The 25027-nt window shown below is 43.0% G+C and overlaps 1 protein-coding gene across 1 annotated transcript in view; it reads left to right on the plus strand.

Moving 5' to 3' along the window:
* The window catches only part of LOC119423763 (glutamate receptor ionotropic, NMDA 2C), a 107188-nt gene that overhangs the window by 71319 nt on the left and 10842 nt on the right, over positions 1–25027 (plus strand). The window contains exons 9-14 of the mRNA XM_037691177.1: positions 251–419; positions 12341–12494; positions 12898–13023; positions 13648–13877; positions 21711–21871; positions 23687–23874. Coding sequence (XP_037547105.1) covers positions 251–419; positions 12341–12494; positions 12898–13023; positions 13648–13877; positions 21711–21871; positions 23687–23874 — 1028 coding nt within the window. The remainder of the gene's footprint in view (positions 1–250; positions 420–12340; positions 12495–12897; positions 13024–13647; positions 13878–21710; positions 21872–23686; positions 23875–25027) is intronic.

Genomic DNA, 25027 nt, shown 5'->3' on the forward strand with positions numbered 1-25027 from the left:
TGTGTCTTTGCTCTTTTTGACCATCCTCTCCATCTTTCTGATCTTCACCTTGTTAACTGTTATTGATTTTAACTAATGAGCCAGCGAGTGCCTGCCCTTCACCGTGCTGCTGTGGATGATTTTTCCTGTCAGCGTGGAAGTGTTTAACACCTGCTCTGTGAAAACCACAGATGGTAACAGAAAGCTTTTGATCATTTAATGATTGTCTTTCTCTCTCTCTCACTGGAATGATCTCTCTCTTTTCTTACAGTCCCTTCGGTCAATCAGAGTCCTTCACCAAACTGTGCTGCAAGGGTTTCTGCATAGATATCCTCAAGAAACTGTCCAAAACCATCAAGTTCTCCTTCGACCTTTACCTGGTCACCAATGGGAAACATGGCAAACTGGTGCATGGGATTTGGAACGGGATGATCGGGGAGGTAAGAAGTCTTAGAATGCAGCAACTGGTGCAGCTGTAATACAATTGCAATGAACGACTGTCAAAAAGGAAAACAGTTGTTAAACTTCTCCAGTTCCACTAACGACAATTTATTTATGATCAGCATGTTGATCTGTGGTCAGGGTCCCCAAATGGTGGACCGTGGTCCAGGTCCAAATTCTAATAAAGTCTTGGAATAAAATCCATCCATCCATTATCTTTACCTGTTTCTTCCTTTTTGGGTCAAGTGTGTCACTGGTGTCCATGTCCAGTTATTACTGTGCAAAAGGCAGGGGACATCCTGGATAGGTCGCAAGTCCATCACAAGGACACATAGAGACAAACGAGACAGACAACCATTCACTCTCTCACTCACACCTAGGTACAATTTAGTTACCAATCAGCCTAACATGCATGTTTTTGGAATGTGGGAGGAAACTGGAGTACCCAGAGAAACCCCATGCATGCACGGAGAGAACATGCAAACTGCAACCAGAAAGGTCTCGGGCCAGGATTTGAACTGGCAACAGCTCTACCAACTGTGCCACCAGGCCACTGGAATAAAATCAGTTGTTATATCTGATTGTTATATCTGTTGTTTTGTCTGTACAGCACTTTAGTTGGCCTTGTAGCTGTTTTAAGCGCTTTATAAATAAAGTGGTATAGTATGGTATGGTATGGTATGGTATGGTATGGTACAGTATATTTAATTAAAATGCCTTTTCTTACGTACAAATTGTATTTTGCTTTCATGGTAATTGTCAGGATCTACATTTTTTTTTGTAAGTTTTTTTTTCTTATTGATGGAGATGTGAAAGGTCACAGATGTTTTTCACTTATTAATGTTAAATGTATATGAGCCATGTGAGGTGTTAGTGTTTTGTCTAGACAGAAGTGGAGCTGCAGGTGCATGGAGCTTTCACCTCATGAAACTCTAGGCCCTAAGCAAAGAGGCTGCAAGAGTTGTCTGACCTCGAGTCTGACTGACAACCATTATAAAAAGACACTCTTTTATGCTCTCGGTGAGCAGACTTGGAAATGAAGCACCATGCAAACATCTTGAGGCTTGTTTTTTCAACTCTGTTCCATCTTGCAAGATTAAACTGGGATTAAAAAATTATCTTCTCTCCTGTGTGGCATATTAATTTAAGCAACAGAAAGGATAATAGTAAATTATCCTAACACTAGTCTTTTGTGTTTGATTATGAGATTTAAATTTAGTAATTTAAGTTACTTTCATTTATCAGTTCTTTGTTTCCTTTGTGCCATCAACCACTTCTCCTGAGTTGGTTTCTGCTCTTTCAGTCAGCCTGCCACACCCAGTCACACCTGTTACTGCTCACAGCTGCAGCCACTCTTCCCATTAGTCTTAGTCCGTACAATCCTTCTGTGTCTCTTCAACCACCAGTTGAACATTATTTGCTTTCACACCATGTCCAGTCCTTCCAACGTCTCCTTGAGCTCCCTCCATTATCATCCTTGAGTTGTTTGTGAAGAAATTGTGCTGCCATAAAAGTTTTGTTGCATAAAATTTGAAGTTTTTTTTTATATATATATTTGGGTAAATCTGCAATATTAAGTCCTACTTTCCTGAAAACATCGACAGGAATTAGTTTTAAATGGCACAAGCCCGGGTAAATGGTGAGGGTTGTGTCAGGAATGGCATCCGATGTAAAAAACTTTTGCCAAAGCCATAATGCGAGTTCATCAAAGGGAAACCATACTGGATCGGTCGAGGCCCGGGTTAACAACGACCGCTGCCGGTGCTGTTGACAAACAGGGTGCCGGCAGAAATTGTGCTACTGTTAGTCGAAGACCACGAGGAGGGAAACGTGTTAGGAGACAGAGAGAGAAGAGGAAAGTGAAGAATGTAGGACTGAGGGTTGCAACTCTAAATGTGGCAACAATGACAGGCAAAGGTAGAGAGCTGGCTGACATGATGCAGAGAAGGAAGGTAGAAATTTTATGTGTCCAAGAGACCAAGTGGAAGGGCAGCAAGGCTCACAGAATTGGAGCAGGGTTCAAACTGTTTTACCATGGTGTGGATAGAAAGAGAAATGGTGTAGGGGTGGTCCTAAAGGAGGAGTTGGCAAAGAATGTAGTAGAGGTGAAGAGAGTGTCAGATAGGGTGATGTGCCTGAAGGTAGAAGTAGAAGGTCTGATGCTAAACATTGTCAGTGGTTATGCTCCACAGATTGGGTGTGATGAGGAGGAGAAAGATACATTTTGGAAAGATCTGGATGAAGTGATAGAGAGTATTCCCTGGGAGGAGAGAGTGGCGATCGGAGCAGACCTGAATGGACATGTTGGTGAAGGAAACAGAGGGGATGAGGATGTGATGGGTAGGTTTGGTGTCAAGGAAAGAAACCAGGAAGGACATATGGTGATGGATTTTGCCAAGAGAATGGAAATGGCTATAGTCAATACCTATTTCCAAAAAGGGAAGAACATACAGTGACTTATAAGAGTGGAGGAAGGAATACGCAGGTCAACTACATTCTGTGTAGGAGAAGAAACCTGAGGGAGATTGGGAACTGTAAGGTTGTGGCAGGGGAGAGTGTGGCCAGACAGCATCGGATGGTTGTGTGTAGAATGACTGTTGTTGAGAAAAATATTAAAATTAGAGAAGAAGACCAAATGGTGGAAGTTGAAGAACAAAGAATGTTGTGAGATATTCAGAGAGGAGCTGTTAAAGGCTCTTGGTAGTAAGAAAGAGCTTCCAAATGACTGGGCTACTACAGCAACAATATTAGAGAGACAGGTAGGAAGGTACTTGGTGTGTCATCTGGACAGATAATGGATGATAAGGAAACCTGGTGGTGGAATAGTGAAGTGCAGGATGCCGTTCAACGAAAGAGATTAGCCAAGAAGAAATATGACAGTGAGAGAACTGAAGAGAGGAGACAGGAATATAAGGAGATGGGACGTAGAACAAAGAGGGAAGTAGGTAAGGCAAAGCAGAGGGCGTACGATGAGTTGTATGGGAGACAAAACTGGATGTTCTAACAAGTGAGGAGAGTGTGCAGGGAAGATGGAAGGAGTACTTTGAGGAGCTGATGAATGAAGAGAATGAAAGAGAAAGAAGAGTAGAGGTTATAGAAACTGTACACCAGGTAGTGGGAAAGATTAGTGAGGGTGAAGTCCAGAAAGCTCTGAAAAGAATGAAGAAGGGGAAGGCAGTAGGACCTGATGACATACCAGTAGAGGTTTGGAAATGTCTTGGAGAGATGGCAGTGAGATTTTTGACTCAAATATTCAATGGCATATATGAGGGTGAGAAAATGCCTGAGGAATGGAGAAGAAGTGTGCTGGTGCCCATTTTTAAGAACAAGAGTGATGTACAGAGTTGTAGCAACTACAGGGGAATTAAGCTGATGAGCCACACGATGAAGATCTGGGAGAGAGTTGTGGAAGCTAGACTTAGACGAGAGGTGACTATCTGTGAGCAGCAGTATGGTTTCATGACAAGAAAGAGCACCACAGATGCCATCTTTGCTTTGAGAATGCTGATGGAGAAGTACAGAGAGGATCAGAAAGAACTTCATTGTGTCTTTGTGGATTTAGAAAAAGCATATGACAGAGTGCCAAAAAAAGGTGTCAGCAAAGGTCAAAGGAAAAGTTTACAAGACAGTGGTGAGACCAGCTATATTGTATGGTCTGGAGACAGAGACATGGACAAAAGGACAGGAGAAAGAACTGGAAGTGGCAGAAATGAGGATGCTAAGGTTCTCCTTAGGAGTGACGAGGCTGGATAAGATTAGGAATGAGATCACCAGAGGTACAGCACAGGTTGAACAACTGGGAGATAAAGTTGGAGAGACCAGACTCTAGATGGTTTGGACATGTCAAGAAGAGGGACCGTGGGTATATTGGTAGAAGGATGTTATAAATGCAGCTGCCAGAAAAAAGACAAAGAGGAAAGCCAAAGAGGATATATATGGATACAGTTAGAGAGGACGTGAAGGTAGGTGGAGTGAGGACAGAGGATGCAGAGGACAGAGTGAGGTGGAGGAGGATGACTCGCTGTGGCGACCCCTGAAGAGGGAAAAGCCGAAATAAGAAGAAGAAGAATCTTTTCTAGACATCACAGTAATTTCTGTGGTGCCGGCCTTCCGTTTATTTATTTATTTTTTTTCACGTTTAAATGTAATCTTTGCAAAGTATTAAAAGAAATGTAAAATTTCTCCTTCATTTACTATTGTTTACTATTTTCTAGATATCTTGTTATGAAATGCTCTTAATGTAAACAAAACCCTCAGCTGTATTAAATAAATAAGAAACACTTGGAAGCTTGAGTCACATGGTTGGCCTACATTTCACTTTGCATTCAGCAAGTTAAATGCAGAATGTTGAATGTGTCAGAGAGATTTACACAAACAAACAAACAAAAAAATACAATATGACTTTGATTGAGATAATTTTTCTGTGACACATAAGTCAAATGTAAAATATAAAGGGGCTTTTGATCCACAGGAAGTTTTAGATGGGCTCAAAGCTGTGACATGACAATAATGTTACATGACTCACTGACACACAACAAATGTGTCATACGTTCAGTGTGTACACCTGCCAAACACACACAGCTCCAGCTAAACGTGAGACATTTTGAACAGATGTTCTGCAGAGGAGTCTCCATGCTCATATTTCTGTGCCTCAAGGCCGTCTTCTACTGTTGCAGTATAATTTGTTTGTGTACAACATTTATGAAGCTACATCAGAGATAAACAGTTCCAAAATGCAATGGTGAAAGAAATGTATATTTCCCTGTAGACAGCTGTTTTTAATATTCTAACATTGATGCAGTGTTTGTGTCTTCTGGTCTTGAAGTTTCTTTAGCCACTTTGTTGTGTTCAGAGCAGCATAAAGGCAGGTTCTATTTCATATAGGCTTCGCCCTTTAAGGCTGTCGCTGATGGGTTTATCCCGTTATGCGCAAGCATCATACTGAAAAAATTAGTCCACGCCCACCTGCTGTGTGGGCCCCACCCGATCCGTATAAATTACATTAAGAGCGGGTAATCTGCTCCCATTTTTCTTCAGCAAGCTAGTACAATAAAACAACTGACCTTCATCGAGATGTCCAGCTCCAGCACCATCCGCTTGTGTCCCTCCTGCAAGACCGGTTACTTGCTTAGCTTCGACCGGCACGACACCTGCGAGGGATGCCTGGGTCCCCGCCACGTCGCCCACGCTTCCTCTTGCCGCCTCTGTGACGAGCTTCCACCGGAGGAAAGGCAGAGGAGAGCAGCCTTGTTTAAGGCTATCATCGAGGACTGCCTGTCCGTGGCGGGAGACTGTTCGCTGGACGACGCCATGGATTTCTTTGACGCCGGCTCTCGGAGTGAATCGGATGATTTCTCTGGGACCGGTGACGCTAGCAGCAGCCCCGACGCTCGTTCCCTCCCGGGGAGCGCAGTGTTGGAAAGAGGGAGGCCGAGCGGATGCTCGTCTCCCCCGGGGTTTCCCGCTTCAGCGACCACACCGCTCCCTGCCGTGGGCGCGCTCCTCTCGGAGCTGCCCGCCATTATCCGGGAAGCTGCTAGCGTAAAGGGGCTCTCCGTCCCCTCACCCCCCCCCCCCGCTCAGATCGGATGATCTTGCGGGAAGGTTTGGCTCCACGCCGGCTCGCCGTCCTGATCCCATTTGGCCTCGTTTTCCAGCGGTGACAGCGTACTGGAACGAGGCCGCAGCCGGTCCTGGTAGGTTAAGGGCGCCCGTCTCCACTTACGCCCCCATCACCAGAGTGGAGGGGTTCACCGAGCGGGGCTATCCCTCGGTACCCCCCCTTGAGCCAAGCCTCGCGGAAGCCTTCGGAGCGAAGATGTCCAGGCTGGAGAAGCGTCCCGTCCCTCCGGGGAAACACGACCAGGCGGTGACCGCGCTCTCCAACAGAGCCCACCAGTGTGCTTTTCAGGCGGCCGTGGCTAACAACAACGTGGCGCTGTTAGCATTTAGCATGTCGAAAAGGCTGGAGGCCTCAGACCTGCCGGAGGAGACAAAGAGCTCCCTGTGTAAATCGGCAGACGCCATCCTCAACATGTGCGCCGCTTCCACGGTTTGCCTGTCGAGGATTGCAGCGTGGATGACGGTAATCCAACGTTCCACCTGGCTTTGTCACTCTCCCTTGCTGCCGGAAAAGCTGCACAAAGACCTGATGGAGGGCCCCATCTCATCGGACGCGCTGTTCGGAAGCAGCTTGAAGACCATGCTGGCGAATTCGAAGCAGTCGGAGGAGATGTCGGAAGCTGTGCGCCATCTCATCAAGCCGCGCGGCTCATCCCATCCCCCAGCCTGCTGGAGAGACCGTCGAGAGCAGAGGCAGAAACATCGACGCTCCAAGGCAGCAGCAGCTTCGTCTCGCCCAGCTCCACCACCAGCCCGCCCGCCAGAGACCACCCCTCCTCATTCCGGCAGCCTGCACTTCAGCGTTTCCCCAGAGATCACCTGCAGACGGCGCTCGGGGCAAACAAACCGCAGAGCTCACGGTGGAAAAGATTTAAGAAATGACGGTCTGCGGAGGATGTGTGTATAAATGACACAGGAATTGAAATAAATGATTTTTCAAAGATCAAAATGCCTGTTTTTAGCCAGTCTGTAAGTTCGGATGAGCTCACAGCCGCTGCACACACATCCTCCACACATAAAGAGCCGGTGTCCTTAAATAAAGGTTTTTTAAACCCACCGTCGCTCCATCACATGCCCAGACGCTCACGTGACACCACGGTAAGCGAAATAACTTGTTGTCAATCAGAACCGCACGATCACCACCCAAGCGGTGTTAAACGCGCACCTGAGCGAGGCAAGCAGCCTCCATCCAAACGGCGCTGTGTTGATGATGCACGCACAGCTGCCCGGCGCTCACCGGCTCACATCGGTATAAATGTGGGACCGCAGGCCGGGTCCGGTGGAGGTCCCCGCTCTCAGCGAAAACAACACACGCCTCTCCTGAGCGAACGCGAGCGGCCGTCATCCACCGCGTCTCAGCGATCAGCAGCTCACGGCGGCATAAGCGTGAGACAGCTGAATAAATCCAATGACGGGCCCCGCCCTCAGCGAGAGCGGCGCGCGTCCCTCCAGAGGAAACGTGCGCTCCCGCGAGGCTCACAACCTTCACTTCGACAGCACGGCGTTGATGAAGTCATGCCCTCCGCCTCTCAACGTTCGCACAGCGACATTAAACGTGCAGCCTCACGACGTCATCAGCTGGCACACGCTTCGCCTCAACACACACCGCCCCGCCCGGACATGAAGGTTGGTCCGCGATCCAGTCACAGCGCACGGGCGCGCGCAGAACAGCCCTTTCGAGAAAGCCTCGCCTTGGGTCACGCGGAAAATATTTCCGCGACGCATGACGGCGGTCAAGGCGGAGTTTTGGATGACATCCGTTCAAAACACGGCACATCATTTAAACGCACTTCCACTCCACGAACGTTATGCAGAGTGGCAAAAAACCTGTTCGCCGGACAGATGGATGGACAGAGTGTTATGCAAGGGTTACACGCTGCAATTTGCAACCCGACCCCCTCCGTTCGGAGGAGTTATATAGACGGTCCTGTCATCACCAGACCAAGTCTCAGCCTTAAATGCAGAAGTTCAGGAGCTTCTGATAAAAGGTGTAATCTCAAGAGTTCCCAACGAAGAGGAAAACACAGGGTTTTACTCACGCTACTTCCTGGTCCCCAAAAGGACCGGAGGGATGAGACCGATTCTGGATCTGTCAGCTTTCAACAAAGCGATCATGAACAGACCGTTTCACATGTTGACGAACAGACAGCTGTTGGACAACATCCAGAAAAACGACTGGTTTGTTTCCATCGATCTAAAAGATGCTTATTTTCACATACCGATCATCGCAAAACACAGAAAATTTCTGCGTTTCGCCTTTCAAGGGATGAAGTACCAGTACAACAGGCTGCCTTTCGGGTATTCCCTCGCGCCTCGTACGTTCTCAAAGTGTGTGGAGACAGCCCTGCATCCACTGCACAGAGCAGGGATGAGAGTTTTGTTTTACCTGGACGACCTGCTGCTCCTGTCACACTCCAGACAGGAAGCGCTGATACAGGCTCAGGTGTTGGTATCACACCTGTTAAATCTGGGCTTCGCCATAAATTGGAAGAAAAGCTCGATTTTCCCGGCCCAGACAATTGTTTATCTGGGAGTGGAATTACATTCAATTACCATGACGGCTCGCTTATCACAAACAAGAATCGACACTCTAAAAAAACAACTACGCCACGTAAGACCTGGCAAAGTGGTAACAGCTGTCTCCGTCATGAAGCTGTTGGGAATAATGTCATCAGCTCACACAGTGGTTCCGCTGGGTTTGTTACACATGAGACGCCTCCAGAGGTGGTTTGCGCGTCTGCGTGTGGATCCAGTAAAACACAAAAGACGGATGATCACTGTCCCTCCCTCCGTGAGAGCAGACCTCCGACTCTGGGGAAACACCCTGGTTCTGTCAGAGGGAGTCCCCGTCAGCAAACCCTCGTCACACGTGTCAGTCTTCACGGACGCGTCGCTGTCAGGCTGGGGGGGGACATGCTTATCTCAAGCAGTAGGGGCGCTGTGGCCCCACCACACATCAGCCCACATCAATGTTTTGGAGTGTCGCACAGTGCTGAACGTGATTCAGCATTTTGCTCCCGTGCTACAGAATCAACACGTGTTGATTCACACAGACAACATGGTGACTGCTGCGTACATAAACCGCCAGGGGGGTGTGCGTTCAGCCCAGATGTTACACATTGCGCGGAAGCTACTGTGTTGGGCTCACCAAAATCTGCTTTCCATCAGAGCGGTCTACATACCCGGCGTTCTGAACAGAGGAGCAGATGTGATGTCCAGGGGCGGCCCACGTCACGCGGACTGGACCCTCTATCCAGACCTGATGTTTCAGACGTGGCAGAAGTTTGGCAAAGCAGCTGTGGACCTGTTTGCGACGCGAGAGAATGCTCAGTGCCAATTATGGTTTTCCCTGAGCCCACGAGACGATCCACCGCTGGGGGTGGATGCATTTGCTCACAGTCCATGGCCCAAAACGCTTCTGTACGCGTTCCCCCCTCCTCCTCTGATTTTACGGTTCCTGAACCGAGTTCAGGAGGAAGGATTGACAGCTCTCCTGGTAGCTCCCGAGCGCGTGAACGCACCATGGTTCCCAGTCCTGCAACGTCTGTTGTCGGGTCGTCCGTGGAAACTGCCGTGGAGGGAAGATGCTCTCCTTCAAGCAGGAGGAGCGATCAGGAGTTACCCGGAAATAGGCCAGCACCTGTGGGTCTGGCCGCTGAGCGGTCCCGCTTAGAGAAGATGGGTCTCCCTCAGGAGGTAGTGCGCACAATTCAAGATTCACGCGCTGCATCTACCACAGCCCTGTACACATCAAAGTGGACGGCTTTTCAGCGCTGGTGTACAGAGAAAGGTTTAGAGGCCACCTCATGTCCATTAGGCGGCGTGCTGTCCTTTCTTCAACAGCTGATGGATAGGAAGTTGGCATTCAGCACGATTAAAACGTACGCTACAGCCATCTCTTCCTGCCACGAAGGGTTCGGAGACAGAACAGCTTTTAATCACCCGCTAATGAAGCGGTTTCTAAAAGGTGTACAGAGACATAGGCCGGTTTCACGCCCACTCGTTCCACAGTGGGATTTAACACTGGTTCTGCGAGCCCTGATCAAAGCCCCATTTGAGCCTATAGATAAGGTTTCACTTAAATTCTTGTCTCTTAAAACAGCCCTGCTGCTGGCTTTAACATCCGCTAAGAGGGTGAGTGATTTATCGGCCCTCTCTGCCGCTCCGTCATGTCTCAGAATCCAGGCTGACGGTAGTTCAGCTGATTTAAGACCAAACCCAGCCTTTATGCCTAAAAACATCACGAGCTCTTTTAAATCGAGACAGATATCGTTGGAGGGATTCTTCCCTCCCCCCCACAGATCAGAAGAAGAAGCATCTTTTCATCTTCTCTGTCCGGTGCGGGCGTTGTCGTGTTACATAGCGCGCACAGCTGCAATGCGTCAAACTCAACAATTGTTTGTGCATTATAGAGATGCATCTGCAGGTCGCCCGTTATCCACCCAGCGCTTGTCACACTGGCTGTGTGAGGCCATTTCTGAAGCCTACAGAGCATCAGATCTAGAGCCTCCTGTCAACCTCAAAGCACACTCAACCAGGGGTATCGCATCTTCGACTGCTCTGCATAATGGTATGCCAATGCAGGACATTTGCACTGCGGCTGCATGGTCAACACCCTGCTCATTTATTCGCTTTTACCTACGTGATGTAACGGCTCGTTCCATGACACATTCTGTTCTTAGTGCTCTAACAGAATGAATATTGTTGTTTTTCATGGAACTCTGTTTAAGCTCACATCTGTCTGCATGCTTCACAGTGTGAGATGTTGTTATCAGCCACAAGTTGTGTCTGTGATTTGGTTCTATTGTCACTAATCAGTTCATGACTATTGTTACCAATCAGTTCATTTGTTCAATAATCAGTTCATTGATATTAATCTGTTTATACTGTTCAATCATGAACCAGTTGCTTCATGCCCCCCCCCCTCCTCTTTTCAACATCTTCTCCCCGTTGAAAGTTTTTTCCGGGGCGCTCACGCTTTGTCAGAACGCATAGTTACACAACATGCGTCTGTGCATGGCACACAATTACGCGATGCGTAGTTATGCACATGGGGAGCTGAGTGACAAGACGTTTTTTGGGCAAGCTTCCGCTTCTTACTGTGTTCGAATGGACCCAGTGAGGCGAGGACCACATCCGCTTCGCCCTTAACCCATCAGCGACAGCCTTAAAGGGCGAAGCCTATATGAAATAGAACGTTGGTTACGTACTGTAACCCCAGATTCTATGAATATAGGCGTAGCCCTTTAAGCGTCGGGCCTCACTGGCTCCTGAATAGCTGAAGAAAAGAATAAGCTATTTGGGAGCAGATTACCCGCTCTTAATGTAATTTATACGGATCGGGTGGGGCCCACACAGCAGGTGGGCGTGGACTAATTTTTTCAGTATGATGCTTGCGCATAACGGGATAAACCCATCAGCGACAGCCTTAAAGGGCTACGCCTATATTCATAGAATCTGGGGTTACAGTACGTAACCAACGATTTTTATCTTAATCGATCAACAGTCCATCATATTACAGAGACTGCATTTATAAAGATCCAAATGAATTTGGAATCTTTGATAGAGGCTTTGACTAAATTGTTGACTAATGTTGAAGAGTTTTCAAATACTTCTATGAATTTTGACTACTTACGTTTAGGTTTATTGTCATATGCAGGTCAACACGAGGTCAACGAAATGCTCAGGACGAGAAGAACCGTCTCGATTTTGACTTGCAAAAAACAAAAACAAAAAACAAACAAAAAAAAACAACAAGCAATACCAAAGCATGCAACAAAAATGCAAAACAAGGCACCAAAAGTGAAAAAGAAATACATCCACAGCAGCATGGTTCTATTAGCAGAGCGATTCTGTTAGCAGTGGGGTCTGTCAGCAGTATGATGATAATAACGAACTCGACAACGGATGGTGACTGCCCTCCAGATCCGTATCCGGCAGATACAGAACATCCAAAGTTTTCCTGCGGAACCAAACTGTTCCATAGAGTCCGATCCGGCATATGGAGCCTCATGGAGACGGCCGCCATGACAGTACGGAGCCTGAGGCCAAGGCTGGAAGGCGACCAGGAACTGAACCACGATGGCACGATGGCAAGGCAGTGACACATAAAAAACTCCACAAATGCATCGCGGTCATACCTGTAGCGTGGATGTGCAGTACAGTCGCAAAAAAAAAACGAGTTGAAGTGGAGCTCCTGTCAGTGCTGCCATACTGATGTGACGTCACATGCTTATTGTTTAACATTTAACTGGAGAAGCTTTGCATCATCCTCATCTTCATCTCTGTCTCCTCTCAGGTTGTGTACAGGCGTGCTGACATGGCCATCGGTTCTCTCACCATCAACGAGGAGCGCTCTGAAATCATCGACTTCTCCGTACCGTTTGTTGAGACGGGCATCAGTGTCATGGTGGCTCGTAGTAACGGAACAGTATCCCCGTCTGCTTTTCTTGGTAAGGAACAGGTCTTTCCTGTTCATTTTGTATGTTCTCATGTTGTTCCTACCATTTTTCTCTCTGCTTTCTTCCAGGGTGGCCTACTTAATCAAGTTTTGTCCCTGTAGAGACTTCAAGAAACTTTCCATTAAGTTTTTATACCACAATAGCTGTAATCTATAAAAGTCCACATACACATAACACTAAATCCCTTTTCCAAAACCCAAATAAACTTTAGCTCAGAATCCTGAAAAGATGATGTTTGTAAATTTTCATTCTACCTTCTTCTATCCTCAAACCTCACATGGCAACTCCTCGACCACCGTTTTAACTTTACAAGCGTAAAACACACAAAAAAGAATTACTTTAATGCAGTGGTTCGTGGATTTTTCATGCTATTTGTCCTTTCTACCCCTGCCAGAGCCTTACAGTCCAGCAGTTTGGGTCATGATGTTTGTGATGTGCCTGACCGTGGTGGCTGTGACCGTGTTTGTGTTTGAATACTTCAGTCCGGTTGGCTACAATCGCAGTCTGGTGAGCGCTAAAGGTGAGTTTTACTCCTTCGTTGTTTTAATGTTACATATAGGAAGAATGATAGAGAAATGTATTTCCGCAATCTTATAAAACTAGCTGGAAAAAACCACTGCAGTTAATGTTCATCCCATAAAATCCACAGTAGAACGACTAAATGGCTCAAGTAGATTTATTTGTATGTATCCTTCTAAACATATCCATCAGACAGCTTAGAGCTACTCAATTTACAAAGTATTTCACAGTAAGCCTGCGTAATTCAGCTCGATCTGCCTGCGTGTCCCGCAACAGTTAGAGCCACTAAACAAGATTTTTGGGAAGAGGGCTAATCAATCGCAAAATGCAGCACTGACAGAGCGTGCCTGTCTCCAGGTCCGAAAGGTCATTTCCTTGTTTTAATTAGCATTTGTGGCTGCGCTAATTGAAGTGTGATTGATGATGGTAGAACTCTATTGCTGCACAAGAGCAACAATGGTAAAGAACAATGAAAACGAGCGGAGGAAGGGAAAATCTCTCATTTGGAAGTTTTAACAAGGACATGAAACAATAGCTTAGAGTAAACCATGTTTTTTTTTTTCTAGGTAAACATCTATTTCGTTAAAACTTGCAAACTTTGATTATTGCATCTGTCTTTCTTTAGCTTCTGGGGGTCCGACGTTCACCATAGGGAAATCTGTGTGGCTGTTGTGGGGTATTGTCTTCAACAACTCTGTCCCCATTGAGAACCCCAAAGGAACCACCAGTAAAATCATGGTACTGGTCTGGGCCTTCTTCGCTGTTATCTTCCTGGCTTCTTACACTGCCAACCTTGCTGCTTTCATGATCCAGGAACAATACATCGATACAGTGTCTGGCCTCTCTGACAAGAAGGTAAGAGACTTAACAAAACAAGCAGAACGTCAATGCTGAGGAATTTGAATAGTGAATGTTTGTTGTTTTTGAGATGAGTGTTGTGGACTGGAATTGAACAGGGAATGCAAGTAAACCTTAATGTTATCCAACTCACAATACATTGATAGTGGCAGCCATCTTGGATTTTGATGTGGCAACCCAGTTTTCAAGTGGAACCTTTATTATACCAAGATGCAGTCATACTCCAAAATGGAAGTCAGTACCTCACTTATTTTTCAAGATATCATGCTCACAACATGGACAGAGATGACAGACCAAGATCAGCTGTGACAACCATCTTTAATTGGATTGACTCTAAAATATATCAGTTGTAGATGCAAATCCAGTTATTACTTTCTGAAAGTTTCATTAAAATCCATCTAATGACTCGTGAGATATTTTGCTGACAGACGAACAAGGTTGACTTCAGACGTTAATGTTGCAGTTTTAAGCAAATACCGTATTTTTTGTATAGTTCACAATTTTTTGCATAATTTGCATGCCCTGCAACTTATAGGCTGAAGCAACATATTTATGGATTTTTTTCCCCATATTTGTAAACCAATTTTTTGGCTGAGATATGACCATTCTCATTCATTCTGACTGAAAAAATTGAACACTACCATTTTCAGCCACTAGATGGCAGTCGAATAGTAAGGCATGCCATTGTATCATGTAAGTACTCCCGTTCACGCTCCCGCAGTCGCCATTTGGCAACCCATCGATTTTTGGCACAACATCGGCCCACATTTCCAGGTTGTCAGTGGTGACTCGTAAGAAACGCAACGTGTCAGCGGTGACGCATAATAGATGCGACGTATATGGCGAAGCAACATATTTATGTGTTTTTCCACTTTATTAGACATATTTGGACTGATGCAAATTATAGGTCGGTGTGACATGTATGGCGGAAAATACGGTATATTGTGAACTGATTAGCACTGAGTTCAGCTACACCCAATTTTAGTTCAGTATCTGTAAAACGGACTGAATTAAAGCCAGTTGTGTGTCTTTCAAGAATAGTTTGCTGTTATTGCCATCTTGAATTGGGTTCACTTCTAAAGTTAATCAAGTAAAAAGGTTTGTTTAATGATTTTCCCTAATCTGTCCACCGGTTTATAAGATGTTTTCCTAAAAGACAGATGGGATTGATTCTAAGAAGTCATTGGTATTTTTTTATTTAAACAATGTTCCTGCAAAAGCCATTAGACCTCAGAATTTGTTTTGGGAGCCTCAGCTACATCAGAAGTTACATCAATATCTGTACAATTGACTGAGCTGTAGCCATTTTTTCTTGCATTTTAAGATCAGATGGCTGTGGCAGCCATCTTGAATCAAGTTTACTCCAAAAGTCAATAAGATAAAGATCTAAATCCAATGAAAACTTTCTGCAAATTTTGGTAAATTGCATCTAGAGGTTTGAGATATTTGGCAAACATATGAACACACAAAGACATGCGCAAAACATTTTTGACCGCCTTCACCTATTTCCGGCTCAAGCCAGAACTCCCTCCCATGTTCTTCTTGATTCCTCGACTAAAGCACCATGACCACAAGAGAAGCAGAAGGACTTAAGTCTCTGAGAAGAAATCAAGCAGAAGGTTTTTTTGTAGTGAATGCCTCTGTCCTTTCCCTATCAGCAGGAAGCCTGTTGGAATGAGTGACTAATCGATTACTGCCGTCTGTTAATACAGTCGGTGTCTGAGTCTTAAGTTGTTCTGTCAGTATTTCGGGTTCGTCCATCAATATTCCCCCCAGTATGAGGTCTCAGTCTCTTGTCTCTCACACTGTTTGAACAAGATCGCAAAATGTCAAATGAATAAAAAGAAACTCACAGTAAAGGCGCAAAGGAGAGCAGCAGTCACATACTTTCCTGATCATTTAAGTGTGCGCACGCAAACACAATCTGGCAATGAAGTCTTGGTGGACCTTTACAAGAAACAATTTCATCATTCTTCTTACAAAGCAAAATCATAACTTCCAGGCAGAGATCAGTGGAGTCACTGCAGTATTACACTTGTATATATTAACTTTATGCAAATGAATTAGGTCCCACAGCATAAAGACTTGTATAAATTAGCCCGCATGGCATGAAATCAACTACTTTTTAATGCGGAGATTCAAGACGACAAAGAATTAGTTGAGTTTACGTAATATCTCTCTTGCTTTAAGGGTGAGAACATTGTGTTCAGTTAGAAAAATACATTTAAAAGATCCAGATCACAACTTGGTCGTTCAGTGCACAAGGATTCAGAATTGAACTCTGAAAAGACTACTTAAACCTTGCATGGATGAAAAATTGTTTTATGAAAGAATCCATGCATTAAAACTAAGAAAAGTGTTAGAATGTAAGGTGAACAGTCCCAAGGATTTTTAGACCTGATTTGTATTGGGCTCAACCAAGTTGCTCTCTTTACCACAATGGTTTGTGTATACAAAAAAGGTCATAATTTTAGCCTTGTGTTCACATAAAGAACACATTTTAGGAGTCTGAAAACTGTTTTTTTTTTAATATTTTAGATGAAATGTGGAGAAATAAATGCAGAGTTTTGAAAAGGATAGTGTTATAGCCCGGGCAGCACGGTGGCGCAACTGGTAGAGCTGCTGCCTCTCAGCGAGCAGGTCCTTGGTTCAAACCCCGGTCTAGGGGCCTTTCTGGGTGGAGTTTGCATGTTCTCTCCGTGCATGCGTGGGTTTTCTCCGGGTGCTCCGGTTTCCTCCCACAGACCAAAAACATGCATGTTAGGCTGATTGGTAACTCTAAATTGTCCCTAGGTGTGAGTGAGAGAGTGAATGGTTGTTTGTCTCTATGTGGACCTGTGATGGACTTGCGACACGTCCAGGGTGTACCACGCCCCTCGCACAGTGATTGCTGGACATGGGCACCAGTGACCCCCGTGACCCAAAATGGAATAAACGGGTAAAGATAATGGATGGATGGATGGATTTATAGAGAACTCGCTCTATCGCGGTTTTTCAAAATAACATTGGACATGACACACAACTGGCTGATTGATGGATGAGCCACACGATCAGCATGGGATTTTTATTTAAAATAAATTATTTTTAATTATTTAGCACCTGCTGCACATTTCAGAGTCAGAGCGATTTATTTGTCATTCGCATCTCGTGTGGTACATGTGGTGAAACGAGATTATTTACGCAGGGTCCCAGTTACAAAAGAAAAACAGTAATAAGATCTAAGATATGAACTAAGAAAAACATAACTAAATATACACTAAGCACTAGTAGCATAAAAACATTACGTCGAACAGCAGCACAAACATGGATGCTTCACCTTTCCCACCCACTTTTGATGTCAGTCTAGGGAGTTGAACCAGCGACCTTCTGATCACAAGCTCACCTTCTCCAACCCCTGATCCATCACTTCCCCTGCAATAAACAAAACATGACATAAGATATAAATGACATATTATATCTTATAAGTACAAAAACAATGATTTTTGGAGTTGATGAAAATTAATTTTCTTCTCAGTTTAAAGAAGAAAGAAGAAAAACGGATCTTGCTGTAGTTAGCAGGTTATACTTTATTGCAATCATTAGTTATTGTTGTAAGGCTACTGGTATGCTTATGTACAATATTCTGATTTAAAAATTTAACATTTATTTTCTCAGACAAGAAGTAATAAAATAAAAAAATCTATAAACTTTGTCTTCATGGCTCAATATTTTACTTTAATGCTTACAAGTAAATGAGTGCAAACAGCTTGTTGGAAGCTATTTTCAATTACGGGTGTTTGATAAAGCAGCTAGAGATTTTATTTTAATTTTACATATGATTTTGATTATGATTTTTGCCATGATGAGCAAAGAGGCATTCTTTTTTGCAATAAATCTGCAGTGTTCTAATTAGATGTAGGACTGTTCTGATGTTTTAAAGGAAGACTTCATTTTTTAAAATTGTGCTTAGACAGTTTAATTTCTGTCAGCGCCGTTTGATTTTGGGTTTGCTGACAATTAAGGCTTAGAATTATCTTAGTAAAAGAGAAATCAAGACTTTTTTTTTAAACATATGTGATAATAATTGTAACAAATTCAACAAAAAAATCTGGATAAAAATAGTATAAAACATTAATGGTCTGCAAAAAACTGTTTACCGTTTGTCTATTCTTTAAATTTTTGACTAAATAAAGATATTCCTAACCACTAAAATTGTTCTAATGGAGCTTTTAGGGGATATTTTTTGACAATAATAATAATAATAGGTTAATATTCAAAAATCACATCTGATTTTATTCTTTTGGATGAGATGATCTTTATTTAGTCTTCTTAAAAAAACTTTAAAATAAATTCAGTTGAATCTATTTGTAGATGAACAGATGCTCAGATATATTCATCAATTAACACGGATTCCTCATTTTTCTGGACTGAATAAAACGTGCATTGAATTTAATGAAATGCAAACGTGAGACGTCATTTATCTTTGACCCATCAAAATGAATGCGGTCATTTATTTACATAATCAAAGTTTAACATCAAACATTTACATTAATTTGGCAAAATATGAAAATAACACATAATCAATCAGGAAAACCATACGGCCATGATTTTCCGTTGCTTCACCACAGACATTTATGAAAACTGTACAATTATGTTCAATTACCCACACGGCGGTGGATGAGCACTTTACACAGACATTTCTAAATTATCTGGAAGGATTTCTACTTTAGAGAAGAATTTAAAGATGAAAAGATGAAGTTTAAAGGGGTGAAAGATGGTGTTTGAGGGAGAGTGTTGAACAGAACGGCACTCTCCGGGCTTTCTTCAGCTTCTTCCTTACAGTACACTTAGGTGGTGAAATCGACTCTTTTACCTGGAGATGTCTCAGGCGAGATTCCGTTTAACGCACCCTTTCAGCGTCTCCGTAGGATGGCTGTGAATACTCCGGAGTAATGGCGAGATTCTGTCCGACACAAGCTCACCTCAGTGGAAAATGTTATAATCCCATGAAACTCGGAAGAGCTTTATCATGCTGGACTTCTGTTCTCCCAAACAACTTCTCAGCGCAGGACCGAACTGCTCAGAAGCTTCACCGAACTGAACTTCTCCGCACAGAACTGAACTGTCCAGACTCAGAACTCATCTCCACTCAACTCTACTCAACTCAACTCCGTGAGAACTAGGAAGTACCGGCATTTTTAAGAGCTCTTTTCCCGGTTCATTCGGGAGTCTTCCCATTGGTCAGTACCGACCAGACAGGGGTGTGTTTTGTGATGTAAGAGGGTTACTAAAAGTCAGAAGACAGCAAGAATGTTATTGAACAGATTAAACTGTTCTCACAGACAGAGAGTGTTTTGTTTTGGCGAGTTTTAGAAACAGGTGCCAAAACCCCCCTGTTGACGTCTGAGAGGATGTAAAAACAAGGCAGTTGTTCCAACACATGTCTGCTTCGATTCCTGACCTTGCAAAACGCACACTTGCTCATTCAAAGACAGAAATCAGAAAATGCATAATTACTCTGTAACAGCTTTAACATGAATTCTAACTTTGCATAAGCATAAAAAATCATTACACTGTTCCACAGTTAATAAAATTGATTAGTTCACTGCAACATCTAAAATGGTTTGAACTAAGACACTTTGATTATCAACATTTGTAAAATAGTAATGATAATAAAAAGAGAGTGTTCTTTCACTTGATTTTCAAGAAAGAGAGTCTCAGGATGGGTGAACCTGTATTTCTGGATTCAAATCAATGAAATGACAGTTCCTGTCCCACAAGGTTCTTAAGGTCAAGGGTTTTGACCTTAGGCTTAGTCTTGACATCAGGTTAAGTTCACTACATATTACAGTTCAATCTGAAGAGTGATTATATTTACACTGTAATAACACACAAACACACACACACGGTGATTGGACCATTCGTTTAGCTCAGCTCCAAAGGTCAGTGCTGTAACGAAGATGAATAAGTCCTTTTTTATGGTCTAATTGAGCTTTAACAAACAGATTTCTGCTCTGTTCTGTGTAATCATGTGAACCTCTGGCACAGATTGAACTGGATTAGAATAATCTGTGTGTAGTAAAATGATGTGAGAGCACTGAAGGGAATGATCAGCTCAGATCATTAACGCAGCTTTGGGTTCGGCTGCAGATTGGATCAATTTTGGGTCCAAAATGGATTTAATTCTTCTGTTTAGTCCCTTTGTCTCATTTCTGCCTTTCCAACTTTATTTTCCAGTTTTGTCCTGTCCTTTTTAAATTCACTTCTTTAACTCCTCTTTCATTTTGCTGTAACTTTTCTTCCTGTCCTGATTTTTACTTAAACAAAAATATTTTTTGTTTTCTTTACATTTTCTATCCACTTTCAATCTTCCTATCCTCTGTTTTCTCCTGCTCAGTCTTTAACAACTCGGAACAGTTTTGTATCATCATTTGATCTGTAGATCAGTCTTCATAATCTCTACATTGTTTTGCTTTCCACATCTCATTTTATTTAATTGGTCTTTTGTTTCACCCTATCACTGATGGGAATAATGGTTTTCTGTCTGTCAGTTTTTTTGTCTGTATTGGTAGCCAAATATTTCATGAACTAATGGATGGATTTTAATGAAACTTCCAGAAAACAACCAGTGTGTGTAAATATACAACTAATAGTGTGGATGCTTATTAAGCAGCCACACTATTGTTTTTCTGTTTATATTTATTATTATTCCTGGCTGTCACTATCCCTATTCTGTACATTTTTCGAGGCGATTCTTGTCCTGCAGTTTTTAAGGTATTTCATCAATTTAGTAAAAAAAAAAAGTTCAGCTCTTTCAGGAGAAGGGCGCCATGACTTTTGGTACTGGTGCAACTTTAGCTTTTTGAAATATTGAACCTTTTCTGACATTTTTGTTATAGAAAAATGAATTGAGCTCTTTTTAAATCCATCAAATCTTTAGCTCTGTTTACAACCTTTTACCACTCTTTTCACATTTTTTTTTTTTTTTGGTTCAGCTTCTTTCAACTTCTTTGTGCAAATTAAAAAAAAAAATTCAGCTATTTTCAGCTAATTTCAAATGTTTTGTGCTCCTTTCATATTCTTTCTGCTAACTACAACATTTTTTGTGCTTCTTCTAACTTTTTTCTGCTAATTTCAGCTTGTTATGCTCCTTTCAGCTTATTTCAGCAATATTCAGCTTTTTCTGCTCTTTCAGCTAGCTGTTTTATGCTAATTTTTGCTTTTTCAGCTAAATCCACATTTCTTCTGCAGTTTAAGCTTCTTTCTGCCTTTCAGCTACTTTTCAGCCTTTTTTTGACTAATTTCAGCCTTTTTTTTTAGCTAATTTCCTAATTTGTGTGCTAATTTTGGCTTATTTAAACCCAATTCAGCAAATAAATGTTCTTTCTGCTTTCTTCTGCTAATGTAGGCTTGTTCTTTTTTTCCAGCTACATTTCAGCTGTTTTTCAGCAAGTTCTTCAGCAATAGGCATTCACATTGCATTTTCGCAGAAAATACAATTTCTCTAGTTACGTTCTGCAGTCAGTTCAGTTCAAGATTGCTATCTCATCTTGTTGGCATAAGCCGACACAAAAATGGCAACTCGGTCAATTTTACCGATATTGAGTTAAAATTTGATGTGGTAATATAACAAGGTTTGAACAAAACTGTAATTATTTTCTCATTATAAGACTTTTTTGTTTTGGCAAAAAAGTTGACAGGCATTATTTATTCTTTTACAGAATTATAGACCTTTAGTTGATTTATTTTCGTTCTCTATTTGTTGGATTTTAACTACCCAATGTTGCCTTTACTGTTTATTTCTCTGATCTTCTCCCTTCCTCACCCCTTCTTCCTCTCGTCTCTCTACAGTTCCAGAAACCACAGGAGCATTACCCTCCTTTTCGCTTCGGGACAGTCCCAAATGGGAGCACAGAGAGGAACATCCGCAGCAACTACCCTGACATGCACACACACATGATGAAATACAATCAGAAGGGGGTGGAAGAGGCCCTGGATAGCCTGAAAAACGGGTAAAGAGTTGCTCACACTTTAAGCGTTTCGCATAATTACAAGCGGGAAGCTATTTTTGACTTTCTTCCCTCCCTTCCTTTGTGTCAGCTTTACAAGACGGCCCAGAAATGATGATTATAATTTCAGTGACACAGCAAAGATTTGATGCTCTTTGTGTTTCGTACCTATTTCTGAGTTAGGCTGCTGTGATGTGTGTATTTTTAGATGCTGCCATGTCTCGTGTTGCCTAATTTACAATAAAAAAAAAATTGCCGTCAAACATTTCATCCTGACAAAGACACAAATAGCATTTTAAGTCCTTGAGGATGCGTTCTGGATGACAGGATGCTTATGCTAAATATTTGTATTTGTAGAAATATGCCAGTGTGAGAAAGCTGAAGGTTAACACACCAATTCATCTGTCAGATGATAAACTGACTCTAGTTGGTGTAATCAAACCTACTGACAACAACGTAATGACAAATAACCACCAAGCATCTGCACCCACAACTAATCAGTCATAAAATATTGTCTAAATATGCACAAAATAAGTTATTTTTGAAAATTAAAACTATAAATGAATAGATCTTTGCTTAAACCTTGACCAAAGTGTTCTTAATCATGAGACGTAAGAGTAAATGCTATAAATGACTCTCCGTTACTACAACCTCAAATTTTAGCTCAACATCTACAAAACTGATCAAGTCAAAGCCCAGATTATTATGGCTAATGTGGATTAGCTTTGGGGGCCATCTTTTATTGGTTTGACTCCAAACTTTTAGTGGAACAGTGTGGCTACAAGGAGCAGAGGTCCCAAAGGTGCATGACTTCAAGTACTTGGGGTCCACTGTCCAGGAAAATGGGGAGTGTGGTAAAGAGGTGAAAAAGAGACTCCAGACAGGATGGAGTGGATGGAGAAAAATTTTCAGGAGTGATTTGAGACAAAAGTGTCTCAGCATAGGTCAAAGGTAAAGTTTGCAAGACAGTGGTGAGACCAGCTATGTTGTATGGTCTGGAGACGGTGGACAGAAGAAAGAACTGGAAGTAGCAGAAATGAAGATGTTGAGGTTCTCCTTAGGAGTGACATGGATGGATAAGATTAGGAATGAGATCATCAGAGGTACAGCACAGGTTGAACAACTGGGATATAAAGTTAGAGAGGCCAGAATGGGATGGTTTGGGCATGTCCAGAGGAGAGACAGTGGGTATACTGGTAGAAGGATGTTAGAAATGCAGCTGCCAGGAAAAAGACAAAGAGGAGATATATGGATGCAGTTAGAGAGACCTTGGAGGTAGTTGGAGTGAGGACAGAGTGAGATGGAGGAGGATGACTTGCTGTGGCGACTCTTGAAGAGGGAAAAGCCAAAAGAAGAAGAAGACGAAGAAGAAGTGGCACATCCATTGAATACTTTAGCCTTGTTTTATATTTTTCCCAGTGGTTAATGAGAGCCTAACCCCCAAAACTAAATACAATTTAATTAAGTCTGTACTGGAATTCTGACTTATTCAAATCACCGCATTAACAATCTACAGCCTCCTACTACAGATTTGACAATCTTGCAGCAAAATAATCCCCGCAAAGAATTTTGCTCTAAGTTATTTGCTTTTGTCAGGTCAGTCTTTTATTAAGTCAAAACATTAGTTTCTTACAAATCACTAAAAGGTTCACAGTGATAGATCACCAGCGAGTTGACTGCTGCTATAATTAGCTGAGAGCTGCACAATCTGAAAGTTAAAAAATGGGTCTAAAACCTGAAAAGTCACTGTCCTGCATATTAGGAGGGAATGTGTGAGAAATAAACTAGAACAAGCATGGATAATCTTCTTCTATGCAGGAAACTGGATGCCTTCATCTACGATGCTGCTGTCTTGAACTACATGGCCGGAAAAGACGAGGGCTGCAAACTGGTGACCATTGGCAGCGGGAAGGTGTTTGCCACCACAGGATATGGAATTGCTCTGGAAAAAGACTCGCGCTGGAAAAGACCTATAGACCTGGCGTTGCTGCAATTCCTTGGAGATGGTGAGCACAGACTTAAGCCATAAAAGCTGCAAATATCACCCTCGTTTATATTTAAAACTAGGGATGCACGATATTGGATTTTTGGCTGATAACCGATATGTTAAAACTTATTTGGCCAATAACCGACGCTGATGCAGATATTTTATATACGTTCCTTTGTCACAACATAGCCCTCTTATTTAGGCTTATTTGCTACAAAAATTGTGCAACAGCTGTAAGAGCTGATGACATATATTTGGTAACAGCCATATGATATGCATAGCGCTTTATCCTATATTAAATGAAAAGTGTTAAATGTTATTTATGGGCATTAGTCACCTGCGATGTTGTCTCACTTGTGGAGGCTTGTTCCAAGTTCCTATAGCTGCAGTGTGGGATCCTCTGCACTCCTGTGCATGAAGGACAGCCTTTTTAAGTTCAAAGATTTGTCTATCCATTGTGCCGTAAGACTAATCATGCTAGCGGGACTAACACGATGTCCAAATGCCTGTGGTAAAACTCACCCAACAAGTCGTGCTATCGGCTATTAGCTTCTCAATGACATTGGAAATGACGGCTTGTTACTCGAGTAATGTTACGTCGGAAAAATATCTCAGACTGGGGACAATGTAGCGAGGCTCAACGTAGTCCATAAATCTTCGGAATCCGACATCCTCGCCAACGAAAAATAAAACTTCCACACCGCTGACATTTTGAATATTTCTCTCCACAGTGAGATCAGGTAGGCGCGCGTGACGTCATCACGTTGTGCTGCCACTGTAGGCAAAAACAGCGCCTTTTATATCGGAGAGTTATTTAATGGTATGGCCGATGCCCAATATTAAACTTTAACGCTAATATCGGCCGATAATAATAGCATCCATCCATCCATTATCTTTTACCTGCTTCTTCCATTTTGGATCACTGGGGTCGCCGGTGCCCATGTCCAGCAATCACTGTGCGAGGTGCGGGGTACACCCTGGACAGTTCGCAAGTCCATCACAGGGCCCAATACCAATACCATGCCAATAATATCATGCATCCCTATCTAAAACATGAAATTATACTGTCAAAGCAAATGCAGATCACTCTCGGTGCCCCTGTTCTGAGTATTATATAGGTGCACTAAGGATTTCCACACAGACAAGAAACTTTTTAACGATTGCAGCTATAC

Source organism: Nematolebias whitei, chromosome 17 (assembly GCF_014905685.2).
Source record: "Nematolebias whitei isolate Nwh7 chromosome 17, NemWhi1, whole genome shotgun sequence".
In the NCBI taxonomy this organism is placed as follows: Eukaryota; Metazoa; Chordata; class Actinopteri; order Cyprinodontiformes; family Rivulidae; genus Nematolebias; species Nematolebias whitei.